This window comes from Lissotriton helveticus, chromosome 9 (genome assembly GCF_964261635.1).
Source record: "Lissotriton helveticus chromosome 9, aLisHel1.1, whole genome shotgun sequence".
NCBI lineage: Eukaryota > Metazoa > Chordata > Amphibia > Caudata > Salamandridae > Lissotriton > Lissotriton helveticus.
In genome coordinates this window covers 1,138,806,430-1,138,821,023 of record NC_136070.1, presented here as the reverse complement: position 1 = coordinate 1,138,821,023, position 14,594 = coordinate 1,138,806,430, and the positions used below count along the sequence as shown (strand labels likewise).

Below are 14,594 nucleotides of genomic sequence, written 5' to 3'. Positions count from 1 at the left end.
ACCCATCACCGTTCTTTAGCCCACTCTGCCACCCCAGTTCAGACATGGCTATATGCAAATCAGTCTGACCCTGTGCCTCATGGGAACAGTCCAGCCCGAACTGCCAAGCCATGTCTTCCCTGGACCGGAAACAAGCTTCCGAGGACCGGTTTCTGGCATTCCAGCCATCTTCAGCCCGGCTTGCTTGAATCCAGTGGCAGAGTGAGCAAGGGACTCACGTCTGAGCATACCCTGCCACACCTATCGCGGCCAAAAGCGGTACAAAAGGGGGTGGTGATGGACCGAGCACCTGAATCAATCAAACACTCACACCCAGTCAAAAGATCTGGGTTTAATCCATCACCGTTCTTTAGCCCACTCTGCCACCCCAGTTCAGACATGGCTATATGCAAATCAGTCTGACCCTGTGCCTCATGGGAACAGTCCAGCCCGAACTGCCAAGCCATGTCTTCCCTGGACCGGAAACAAGCTTCCGAGGACCGGTTTCTGGCATTCCAGCCGTCTTCAGCCCGGCTTGCTTGAATCCAGTGGCAAAGTGAGCAAGGGACTCACGTCTGAGCATACCCTGCCACACTTATGGCGGCCAAAAGCGGTACAAAGGGGGTGGTGATGGACGGAGCACCTGAATCAATCAAACACTCACACCCAGTCAAAAGATCTGGGTTTAATCCATCACCGTTCTTTAGCCCACTCTGCCACCCCAGTTCAGACATGGCTATATGCCAATCGGTCTGACCCTTTGCCTCATGGGAACAGTCCAGCCCGAACTGCCAAGCCATGTCTTCCCTGGACCGGAAACAAGCTTCCGAGGGCCGGTTTCTGGCATTCCAGCCGTCTTCAGCCCGGCTTGCTTGAATCCAGTGGCAAAGTGAGCAAGGGACTCACGTCTGAGCATACCGTGCCACACTTATGGCGGCCAAAAGCGGTACAAAAGGGGGTGGTGATGGACGGAGCACCTGAATCAATCAAACACTCACACCCAGTCAAAAGATCTGGGTTTAATCCATCTCCGTTCTTTAGCCCACTCTGCCACCCCAGTTCAGACATGGCTATATGCAAATCAGTCTGACCCTGTCCCTCATGGGAACAGTCCAGCCCGAACTGCCAAGCCATGTCTTCCCTGGACCGGAAACAAGCTTCCGAGGACCGGTTTTTGGCATTCCAGCCGTCTTCAGCCCGGCTTGCTTGAATCCAGTGGCAAATGGAGCAAGGGACTAACGTCTGAGCATACCCTGCCACACTTATGGCGGCCAAAAGCGGTACAAAAGGGGGTGGTGATGGACGGAGCACCTGAATCAATCAAACACTCACACCCAGTCAAAAGATCTGGGTTTAATCCATCACCGTTCTTTAGCCCACTCTGCCACCCCAGTTCAGACATGGCTATATGCAAATCAGTCTGACCCAGTGCCTCATGGGAACAGTCCAGCCCGAACTGCCAAGCCATGTCTTCCCTGGACCGGAAACAAGTTTCCGAGGACCGGTTTCTGGCATTCCAGCCGTCTTCAGCCCGGCTTGCTTGAATCCAGTGGCAAAGTGAGCAAGGGACTCACGTCTGAGCATACCCTGCCACACTTATGGCGGCCAAAAGCGGTACAAAAGGGGGTGGTGATGGACGGAGCACCTGCATCAATCAAACACTAACACCCAGTCAAAAGATCTGGGTTTAATCCATCTCCGTTCTTTAGCCCACTCTGCCACCCCAGTTCAGACATGGCTATATGCAAATCAGTCTGACCCTGTGCCTCATGGGAACAGTCCAGCCCGAACTGCCAAGCCATGTCTTCCCTGGACCGGAAACAAGCTTCCGAGGACCGGTTTCTGGCATTCCAGCCGTCTTCAGCCCGGCTTGCTTGAATCCAGTGGCAAATGGAGCAAGGGACTCACATCTGAGCATACCCTGCCACACTTATGGCGGCCAAAAGCGGTACAAAAGGGGGTGGTGATGGACGGTGCACCTGAATCAATCAAACACTCACACCCAGTCAAAAGATCTGGGTTTAATCCATCACCGTTCTTTAGCCCACTCTGCCTCCCCAGTTCAGACATGGCTATATGCCAATCAGTCTGACCCTGTGCCTCATGGGAACAGTCCAGCCCGAACTGCCAAGCCATGTCTTCCCTGGACCGGAAACAAGTTTCCGAGGACCGGTTTCTGGCATTCCAGCCGTCTTCAGCCCAGCTTGCTTGAATCCAGTGGCAAAGTGAGCAAGGGACTCACGTCTGAGCATACCCTGCCACACTTATGGCAGCCAAAAGCGGTACAAAAGGGGGTGGTGATGGACGGAGCACCTGAATCAATCAAACACTCACACCCAGTCAAAAGATCTGGGTTTAATCCATCACCGTTCTTTAGCCCACTCTGCCACCCCAGTTCAGACATGGCTATATGCAAATCAGTCTGACCCTGTGCCTCATGGGAACAGTCCAGCCCGAACTGCTAAGCCATGTCTTCCCTGGACCGGAAACAAGCTTCCGAGGACCGGTTTCTGGCATTCCAGCCGTCTTCAGCCCGGCTTGCTTGAATCCAGTGGCAAAGTGAGCAAGGGACTCACGTCTGAGCATACCCTGCCACACTTATGGCGGCCAAAAGCGGTACAAAAGGGGGTGGTGATGGACGGAGCACCTGAATCAATCAAACACTCACACCCAGTCAAAAGATCTGGGTTTAATCCATCACCGTTCTTTAGCCCACCCTGCCACCCCAGTGCAGACATGGCTATATGCAAATCAGTCTGACCCTGTGCCTCATGGGAACAGTCCAGCCCGAACTGCCAAGCCATGTCTTCCCTGGACCGGAAACAAGCTTCCGAGGACCGGTTTCTGGCATTCCAGCCGTCTTCAGCCCGGCTTGCTTGAATCCAGTGGCAAAGTGAGCAAGGGACTCACGTCTGAGCATACCCTGCCACACTTATGGCGGCCAAAAGCGGTACAAAAGGGGGTGGTGATGGACGGAGCACCTGAATCAATCAAACACTCACACCCAGTCAAAAGATCTGGGTTTAATCCATCACCGTTCTTTAGCCCACTCTGCCACCCCAGTTCAGACATGGCTATATGCAAATCAGTCTGACCCTGTGCCTCAGGGGAACAGTCCAGCCCGAACTGCCAAGCCTTGTCTTCCACACTGCTTACAACACACTGCTGCACGCCACACACTGCTACACGCCACACACTGCTGCACGCCACACACTGCTGCACGCCTCACACTGCTGCATGCTGCACACTGCTGCATTACTCACACTGCTGCATGCTGCACACTGCTGCACGACTCACACTGCTGCATGCCTCACACTGCTGCACGCCTCACACTGCTGCAAGCTGCCCACTGCTGCATTACTCACACTGCTTCACGCCACACACTGCTGCACGCCACACACTGCTGCACACCACACACTGTTGCACACCTCACAATGCTGCACGCCTCACAACACCACCATATCACTCAGGGACACCACCACATCACTTTAGGACACCACCACATCACTCAGGGATACCACCACATCACTCAGGGACACCACCACATCACTCAGGGGCACCAACACATCACTCAGGGTCACTACCACATCACTCAGGGGCACCACCACATCACTCAGGGGCACCACTCAGGGGCACCACCACATCACTCAGGAACACCACCACATCACTAAGGAACACCACCACATCACGCAGGGACACCACCACATCACTCGGGGACACCACCACATCACTCGGGGACACCACCACATCACTCGGGGACACCAAAACATCACTCGGGGACACCACCACATCACTCAGGGGCACCACTCAGGGGCACCACCAAATCACTCAGAGACACCACCACGTCGCTCAGGGACACCACCACATCACTCAGGGACACCACCACATCACTCAGGGACACCACCACATCACTCGAGGACACCACCACATCACTCGGGGACACCACCACATCACTCAAGGACACCACCACATCACTCGGGGACACCACCACATCACTCGGGGACACCACCACATCACTCGGGGACACCACCACATCACTCAGGGACACCACAACATCACTCTGGGACACCAACACATCACTCTGGGACACTACCACATCACTGTAATACACCACCACATCACTCAGGAGCACCACCACATCACTCAGGGACACCATCACATCACTCAGGAACACCACCACATCACTCAGGGACACCACCACATCACTCGGGACATCACCACATCACTCGGGGACACCACCACATCACTCAGTGTACCACTCAGGGGCACCACCACATCACTCAGGGACACCACCACATCACTCAGGGACACCACCACATCACTCGAGGACACCACCACATCACTCGGGGACACCACCACATCACTCAGGGACACCACTACATCACTCAGGGACACCACCACATCACTCGGGGAAACCACCACATCACTCAGGGACACCACCACATCACTCAGGGACACCACCACATCACTCTGGGACACCTCCACATCACTCTAATACACCATCACATCACTGTAATGCACCACCACATCACTCAGCCCAACCACATCATCACTTAGCACCACAACAGCACTGTCCTTGCTTGCTACCAACAAGCATTGCCATAGCCAATAGGACTCGCATTAGGAAAGTGTAAGCTATTGGCTTTGTGAATAACAATGCTAATAATTTATATATTTTCAAAGCCAACACATATTTAAAAAAATAGGCATTTACAATACCAATAGCTCACACTTTCCTAATGCGAGACCTATTGCATTGCAAATGCTTGTTATATGCTGCTCCTTGTCAGATAAATATCACTAATCTTTAAAAAAATTCTGTTAATATATATTCAATATGTTAGTTTAAAATGGTTGTTAATGTGTTTACATTTATATACATTTTTTTTGGGTTGTACTGTGACTGTTTGATTTGATTAGTAGAATATTATTTATCCTTTAGGAAATAGGAGTTTCTTGGGAACTGCATCCCAACACCACTTTGTCACTTTGGACAGAACACCACCATATGCAAATCAGTCTGGATTCTCTTCCGGTTGAAAAGCTTCTGCTCCAACTGCCTACCCACCGACCTTGCAAGCAAGACCAAGTGGCTTTGTGCAGATGTACTGCAAATATACCCCTCTCAAGCATGCGTCAGTGTCCACTCGGCACCTTGCAGAATGTGCAAATATTCATTCAGATGGAATTCTGTTGGCTGACTCACAGCACTCCCTTATGCTTGTCAATATTCAGAATGCAATGGTCTAGTTCGTTGCTATTCTCATAAAAAGCTATATGTCCATCCTGCACCACGCAGATCTGTGTTTGCTTTTCCTGAAATCAATTTTTAGGTGTAATCTGTGCAGCTAGTACTTCAATTTAGTTGGGATGCGGGAGCACAACGAAAGATGGCCATTGAAGTGAATGGTTAACATTACATTTCATCATCAACTTTGGCAGGGATGATGATTTAACCCTCTAGGTTCCTTTGCCATTGTAAACAGTGTTTGGCAAACTTCCCACTAATGCCTGTACTAACTCACCCACCTGGCGGCAGGTATTTCAAGCATGGGCGCAGTGTTAATATCACAATTACACACGGAACACAAGTCCTAGCCTCGCCACAGCATGATAAGAGGGTGGTTCTGTGTTTTCTGCTGAATGGGCTCAGGAGGGGCACTACTCTATGTGCGAAGAGAAATCCATCAAAGCTTCACTGCCTAAAGACACAGTCAGTCCTACACTGCTACTACTCTGGAGTCTAGCCATCTGGTAGCTGAATCAGCCAGTCCATTTATCTTTAGCTCGAAATAATTACACAAAGCAAATACATACATAAATAAATGTTTTTTTTTTGTAGTAGTTAGTGTAGGGTGAAACAAGGATCCTTTACATTAGCTGGGAGAGCTCAAATCTGGCAGTCAGTACACCAGACCAAATAGACCTTCTCATTTTGTCAGCCATTAATTAAAAACTCCAAATGATCAGGGAAGTGTTTTGCCTATGTATCAGCTGGGGTGGCCTGTGAAAGAAATTCCACCTGCTGTGATGCATACACAGAAATTTGACTTTGATTGTATCTTTGGGCCCAGTATGTTTTCCTGTACTTTTTTGCTGCTAATTCAGACCGTCGTGACAGCTCGTTTGCAAGAAAAAAACTTGAACCAAGAGGAAGCTCCCAACTTATGGAGCTGCTTCCAGTAGATTGCTGTTGCTAGAATATCTAGGTATACCACTACAACATGTGTGCAGGAACTATGGGTGCCTGGGACTGCTGACCCATGAAGCAGAGCTTGCTTGTAGGATTTCTAGAAACTGAGAAGAACATGGCAAAGGGGAAGCCTATGGCATGCTGTAAGAGTCCATATTATGTACTGCAAGCATCTTGTCTGGTAGATCCAGTGGAGTGAGGGGCATCTGAAACAATGCACCTAGGCTAACGATGGGACCTAGTCCTGAGATAAAATCCACGAATCCCCAAGAAGGACCTTCTGTAAAACATTTACATAGCAAGGGTGTTTGCAACCGCCAAGTTAACTGACACTCCCAAACCCTGATAGGGCTCTACGACATTGGATAGTGACCATCCTTTTCTCTGCTGCCTTGCAATGGCCATTTTTGATAACAGACATATTCCCTTTTGTTGATGTGGACAAAGTGGCCCAATTCAAGGTCAACAGAGATTATGACCTTCACCTCCTTATGGAGTACGCTGAAAGATCCCTTTCTCCCTTCAGTGAATCCTCTGGTGCACTGGATACACTGATGGCAGAGGTGAGTCATGAGCAGGTGCCATGTTCGTTTTCTTAACATTCAGTTTCACTGAAAAAAACTTCTAAAGTAGAAATGTTCTTCAACAAAACTGAAAATGATGGCACAGATGCACAGGGTGTTTTGTCCCTGCACATGGGAACCATTCTTTGTTGTCCCGTGTCCATGTCTGCCATGTCCAACATGGTGGATGAGGGCAAATAAAACAAATGTAGTTCACACTGCCCTAAATAGGGAAGAACGACTGCCTCTGTGACCCAGTGATCTAGCGGTGTACAGGTCGTTGGGTCAAAATTTCTGATGGTGAGGCCAGCTAATGCTTCTCCATCAGAAACTTTGCAGTTTCACAAATGTGGCTGGGGAACAGTGTTTGGTGGGACAGTTGCAATGCAAAGTTATGCCAACTCTAAATGAGGCCCAAACTCTATCAACCTGCCTGTATTATTTGAGGAGGAGGCAGGAGAGACTCCAGATGCCAGAGATGTCTGGGGCAGCTGCCGCACACGTTACTGCTCGCACCCGGAGGCTCCTACTTGTGCTGCGTGGGCCTCCCTGCGCAGGATGCCCGTATCATTTGAGGAGGGAGCAGGAGACTCCAGGCCCCAGAGACACCATTCAGCAGCCTGCCGCACACGTCACTGATCGCACCTGGAGGCGCCTACTTGTCCTGCTTGAGTCTCCCGCTCCGTGGGATGTGCCCGGGTGCATACTCGGGCCAAAACCGGGTCCATCTGCGTCAATTAGCGGCCGGAGGAGGCCAGGCCAGGCCCTTCGAAATCGTGGTGGGAGACCTCAACCCTAGTCTAAATGTTTCACTTCCTGGTAATCACGAGGTAATGGGCAAGCGTAAGACTTTTCAAAAGGATACGGGGAAGTAGCAAACACGCTGGACTCCTTTTTGTCTAGAATAGCGAATGCCCTCTCTGAGGAGATTGCGCTAAATGAGTGCCATTTATCTTTAGGCAAAGGGAGGAAAGAACTGTCCCCAGTAGAATCCTCAACGACTACTATTACAGTAGCATCTATAATGTCTCAAGAGGAAGCCGTTGCAAGCCTAATTGTTGTTGTTCCTATTCAAGGGGACATGGAACAAGGACAGCTTAGAGAACCTCCAGTCAACAGTTAAAACCAGCAAGGCCCCGAAAGTGCCTCCTGTAGTGGATCCGGGTCCACAGAGAAAAGGGGACTCTAACAAAACTAATGACGATTTATATACTAGACTGGACAAGTTGATGTTGTCACTAATTGAACCACTTACATCAAGGGGGGGATAAAATTGAGGGAATATTAGGTGCACTATGCGAACAAAGGGTGATAAATGGCTCTATGAAAGAAAGGGGTTTTAAGGTAATTTCTAATCCACTTCTCGAAAAGAATCCTATAATTACAGGAGGGGGTGGGAGAACAGTGCAATTAGCTACACACTCACTTGGCTTCAACATACAGGGGGAGATAGATGGTTCTTCAAATTTAAGAACCTTTGGAATGATACATCCCATAACATACCCCAGCACCTGCCAATGCAGCCTAAAGATCCTATTATCCCTCCCCTGTTTAATCAGGGTGATAGAAAGAAAGGTGAATTAAGAAAGAGGGACACAAGGAAACAACTATGCAACGTATGACAAAGGTACAACATTGGCTGTCAAGAACAACAAAGGGGGAAGCTGACCATTCTAGGCATCTGATTATGGCAAGGTAGAGTGGATTGGGTGAGCCAGTCTCGAAAAACGCTATGGGGTGATTGCATAGTCCTTAATTTCGTTAACAACAAGGTGGTAGGGGATCTGCTTGGGGTTCTACCAAACACACCTCCCCAAGGGTTAAGGATTCATGCTCTCCTCTTGGGTTATTTTTATAGGCCTCTGAGGCAGTTGTCCCCTAAAATTATGAGGGATAAAAATATAATTTCTTCATCAACTCTACCCTCCTTAGCTTTGCCCCCACTCTCAGATATGGGGAGTTATGAAGTAAGATTCGATAATTGCTTTACTCCCCTGCAAGATCTGGAATCTTGTGATTGACTGAATAATGTCCCCACAGTCTAGAACATAACTATATCCCCACCCAAAATAGGTAAGGGGTGTGCGGAAGAGAAAGAGCTAAGCAATATCAAACATAAGAGGCGGAATTTTAGACTGGAAAAACCATATAACAAAATATGACAATGTGTGTATACAGGAAAAATGGGAAACTGACCGGCCATTTTTTGAGGGCTTTAAATCATTCCAAACCGCAGCTACTCCATCTACAAGGGGCAGAGCTAAGGGGGGGGGGGTATTGTGACATTAGTTGCTAACACACTCAGGCTAAATGTGCTGAAGTTTTTCAACTCCTCCCGCTATTACCACATCCTACAATGCGAGGGCCCTAGACGACTGGGACTGGTTGTTTATCAATTATTATAATACTGATTTTACAGCCAATAAGACCTCAGTTGTAGCTAATTTGATAAGGGATATAAATATGATCAACGAGGAACACCAGAAATGTATTCATATTTTTATGGTGGGTAACTTTAATGCGCATTATTTTGATATTGAGATGCCTCTGTGTGTGGAATAATGGATATTGAGGGTGAAGGCCCTTTACATTTCACTCATAGTGAGTATGGTACCTTGCTTAGTGAATTTCTAATTACTTGGAATCTTGAGAATATTAATAAGGTAGACCCTGACACTGGACGGCCCGAAAAGACATTTGGGACTCCGGAATTGGGATCTACCATAGATTATATTTTGGTGCCTGCACCCCTTGTTGACAGATTAACCTGAGCAGAGGCATCTTTCTCACCCTTCTCTCGGGCATTTAGTGACCATGCTACTTTATTTTGTAGTATGGCCTGGCCAAAAAGTAATACCCTGTCAGTGAAAAAGATACCAAAACCAACTCTAGCCAGTAAAAAACAGGTATTCTCTGATATGGGACAATGTTGACAAAGAATGATTAACTTCATTATTAACCTAAAAAAAAAATTACTGAGGTATTCAGGGAGGTCAAAGATAGCCTTTTTTCAGAAGATTTAATCTCACAACAATATATCAGTGGGCTGGTTCGACAAGACTTGTTCGAAAGCCCTCAAAAATTTGCATGAAGTACTTGGAGCCACTCCAAGAGACAGAAATCTGATAAATGCCCTACAGAAACAATATAGTAATGCTCGAACAGCAAGAATTTGGGGGCTGCAGGAGAAAGCATGGGCGAACCTGTCTAGGGCAGCAGAGACAAATAATCCAAGGGATTTCTGGAGAGTAATAAATGAATCATTTCTTAAAGAGGAGTCTGATCCCACTTTGGATACTCATTTGGGGAAGGAAGGCTGGGTGGCTCATTTTGAGCAAATCTTTGGAGCAGGTGATGAGTTCTCGGAACCCTCTTACACAGTTTCGCTGATACACCTTAGGGAGACCCTGGTATTCGATATTGAAGAGCTGAGACTGCGCTTGGCACAATGTACCCCCTTAAAAGCTCCAGGTCCAGATGGGGTCCTGATAGATTTTTTTCTTGCCTACCAAGACATTTGGATTCCTTTTTTAACAAACATTTTTTATATTTTAAGTAAAGTGGGACACCCAGCTTCTTGGAATACATCAGTAATAGTTCCCATTTTCAAAAAGGGGGATATGTCAAATACAAAAAACTACAGACCTATCCCCCTTTTAGATAGCACTGCAAAATTGTTGGAGAAACTTTGCTTAACAGACTGGAGGCGTGGGCCACAGAGAAGAATATTTACCAGTGCAATATGTTTTCCAAAAAGGCAAGGAAAAAAATCGATCAATGTCTTAACTCAAGTCTAAGTTTAGCAAAATACTCAACGATTTGATCTGGAAAAATATATAAAGCCTTTATGGATCTGTGAGCTGCTTTTGATACATACCCCCTTTCCACTCGGGTGAATGAGTCATATTTGACATTTGTGACAAACCCTCAACGTCGTTTAATTTTAGCTAGATTTGTATGAATGTTATCCCGCTAACGATGGGCTTTCCAAAGAATACTTTTTCAATAAATGAACTTCCAGTATGACCCTGAGATAAAAGACCTGTACAGTCTGATTTGCATATACTATCCTTCTGTGGATTTTATACCCCATATAGAAAGAGGTACATTCTTCCCCTTTTGCAAAAATTCCAATTTAAACAATGCTGTCCTGCAATTTAATGTATTAAACAACTATCTAATCCTCTAATCTGTTATAGTAGGGCATCGTTTGTATGGTCCTCGTGGACTAACAGGAAGGTCTTGACAGAATGGGATCGTGGAGGAGAAAAGGGAAATGTTGGAAATTAAGACTGATAGCATAATGTGAGTTGTCACTTTAAGTACATGTTTTTATATCTATTTTTTAAATCCATTTTAAGTATGTTTGTGATATGATATTTATGCATATTTGATGGTAATACCAATTTATTGGATAGGTTTGATAGATTGGCGATGAAAAAAGGGAATGAAACTAATTCCTGGGGGTACATTGCACTTTATATTAGTGTGATGATTATGATCAAATCAACAATGCACTTTGAAGTGGTGGGGTGCCTACATTTGAAGGCACAATGCATTTTATATATCTATTTATTTGGTATTTGTATATGTAGTTGATTCCTATTGATGAATTTTTATTGTTACCCATGTTGTATTTTATTAGAAATGTTTTTAATCATGTACTTTATATGCTTTGGAAACAATGTGAAATAAAGATTATTGATTGATTGACTAGTACCCTGCTTTATTGACCATGGGTTTGAATTAAATGTATTTATAACATTTGAATAACTTATACAATTTTCTTCTTTTTCGAGTCACTTTCCTTTTTTTTTAAACCTTTATTTATGTGCTTATGTAGTCTGACATTGAAAGGTTTTTTTGTTCCATTGTTACATAATTTATAGTAAATTTGCTATGCTCAATCATTTTCTCTGTGAATTCCCTTGTTGCTGAGGCTTTGCAACCAAAGATTAACAAAGTTATATTTACTCTTACCTGTTTGTTTATCTCTGAGGATCTCCTTCTTATGGACAGTGAGGAAGCTTTTCTCCCACACATTTTGCCAAGCCTTACATGCATGAGCTTGTGTTGCTATTATATTGCTGGCTTTGCTACATTAGCATCAGCTTCACTGCCTCCTATGTCAGAATGTTCATGTATGTGTTGAGTGCGATTTCTAGTTTAAATTATATATTTACTCAGCAATTGCTGATCCCTTAATGCAACTTTAATACTGTTGTTACTTGATGTATAAGGAATTTACAGAAGAGAATCGAGCAGCTTCTTAAATTCAAAGTAGATGTATTTCATCAGCCAAAGTACAATTTTTTCATAAACCCAAATAAATAATTTCTTACTGTCGTACAACCTTCATAGGTCCATCAGTTGCTAGAAATACGATCTTCAGAAAGCTTTTGCCTAGAGTGATACACATTGATTCAGTTGTAAGTTTGTAACAAAGGTGTCCCTTTAAATCTGAATCATTGGGTTTGTCCTGATTCTATAGTTAAATTGTTCAGCACACTGGAAGTGCCATGAGGCGCATAAAAAGGAAATAACCAAAGATAATGATAATTTGGTTGATGAAATATGGCACCGGTTTAGATTTGATTCACAGTGTGAAGATTTGTGAATTACAGCAATTTGACATGTATCTCGCTATTGAGGTTGGCAATGTCAGACTACACATATATTATATACACTACATTATCTACCACTACATCACAGGGTACACACATATGTACTTCTCCTAATTAAACGTCATCTTACTTGTGGTATGGTGGTTAAATTGATGTAGTGGTTGCAATATTTTTGGCATCCGATACAAGTTATATCATGATCCTGAACCTTTAACTTGCTATAACCCCTTTTCCAGAATGGATTTCCCTTCAGATTACTGGGCATTGTCCATAAGAGATAAATCATGAAATAGTCAAGCTAAAAATGCAGAATGCCAGGAGGCTAAAGATGGTCTTAATACAGTGTTTACAAATTATACATTGACGGAAAGGGTTCATTTTTTAGAATTCCTCAGTAGTGTTAACAGATTCCACTCATCTCAGACACATAATCTACATTGATTAGAAAGAGGTAAATCGAGTTTGCATTGACACTGGATCCATGGAGCACTGAAATATCACAACAATTTTAATCATTTGAATGTCATGTCACACAGCCCGACAACATCAAAATTATTTGTAAAGAGCTTAAGGCAATTGGGCAACTTCTTCTAAGCACTGAGAAGATGGAGATACAAAGGGAGGTGCTGTCTAACAGAAAGATCACCAATCAAACTTTTTATAAAGAGTGGAAAACCAATTGCCAATATTTAAGTGATGGGAATGCATGCACAATAGGTGAGAAACACAAATGCAGACGTGGAATATCATTTATTCGACAGACGTTAAATACCAACCTCTCTTTTGCAACAACAATGCCTAGCAGCTGATCCTCAAGTCCTTCTGGGGTGATCATAAAATTAAGCAAGGAAACCTTCGTGGCCAGCTCGGGTAGATAATGTGGATTTCTGAGCTTGGTTGTTATGTAGAACTTAAAATCCTTTGAATACTCAATAATGGTCTCACCGAGCCTGATGCATTCAACACCTCCTACAAGCAGAGAGATCAATCATTAGGTCACACAGATTCACACATTTCAATTGCACGTGAAAAAAATCAAAAGCCCCCTAAACAGTGTACCATGAGACCACGAGTTTAAGGTGAGTGGAGAGTTCTATGGGTACACCGTATGGCAGATTATGCTGTAAAAAGGCCAAATTATACAGCACATTCTTTGACAGTACTAATTTCATCCATTTTCAGATAAAAACTATTTTTTGTGAAAATTGCAATTATGTGATAGAATTTGTGGCAAATGCATAATTCAGCATCAAAGGTAAACAAAAACCTAAACATTCTACTTCCAGGCAGTGCACATTGTTATCTGCTTTTTGAAGAAAACAGTTTTTAAACTAAGAGCTCCAAAATAATTATGCATGAGAAAAAGTAGATAACAGGTAATGTGTAATATGATCTTATCTTGCCATTAAGGCGTTGTAGTGACATTTACCAACCACTTGGCCTTCAGCTTGATGCTTTATGATGTCATGAGAACACCTCAATAGCAATAGTGTACCACATTACATAGTAAATCGTAAACTAACACGCACATAGATATTTATAGATTTACACATGTATAGCTATATGCACTAAAAACATAGACACACATATAAGCTGGCAAAATAAAATCCACACTTTAACAAAACATATATGTGCATAGTTTTTACCTTCAGCTTTTCCCATATGGCAGGATTAAGGAGACATATAAAAAGAGTTAGTTTGTACTATGAATTGAATTGGCTTTTGCTCAAAAAGTTTAACAGCCCTCCTATTTAAACGTCTAGTTTCATGTACCTTGTTTAAATGTCTGTCTGAGAAGTAAAGGCTCGAGTGATGGATCAAGCTCCTCTCCCACATTTTCTAGCAGGAGTGGGGTACCAAACTGGATGCAGTTCTCCAGGGTCCTCATGTAATCTGAATCTGTCAGCTTGATGACATTTAGCTGGTTGTCCTTTTCAGAGTTTTTTATCCATTTGTTTGCCTGGCCTTGGGGATCAATCATCAAAGGCCTAGAATGTAAAAAGTGGTGAATACTAAGTTAATAATGCGTGTTCTTGTGCACTGTAAATAAAAAAAATCATTTACTATCTTTAGGTACCAAGCAGGCACTTTTTACAGTTATGCTATCTAGTTAAGATAGCAAATGCCAGTTTAAAGATTGCAACCCTGATTTGTCTGCATTGAAAATAAATCGCAGCGCTGATCAATCATTATGTTGTGCAAACACCGATAGTGTCATCAGCACGTAACATATTC

General features: G+C 44.5%; 1 protein-coding gene across 1 annotated transcript in view; it reads right to left on the bottom strand.

Moving 5' to 3' along the window:
* Window positions 1-14,594, bottom strand: part of DNAH12 (dynein axonemal heavy chain 12) — a 1,534,490-nt gene that overhangs the window by 524,549 nt on the left and 995,347 nt on the right. The window contains exons 56-57 of the mRNA XM_078661571.1: window positions 14,133-14,347; window positions 13,136-13,328 (exon numbers count right to left, since the gene is read on the bottom strand). Of these exons, the coding sequence (XP_078517697.1) occupies window positions 13,136-13,328; window positions 14,133-14,347 (408 nt within the window). The remainder of the gene's footprint in view (window positions 1-13,135; window positions 13,329-14,132; window positions 14,348-14,594) is intronic.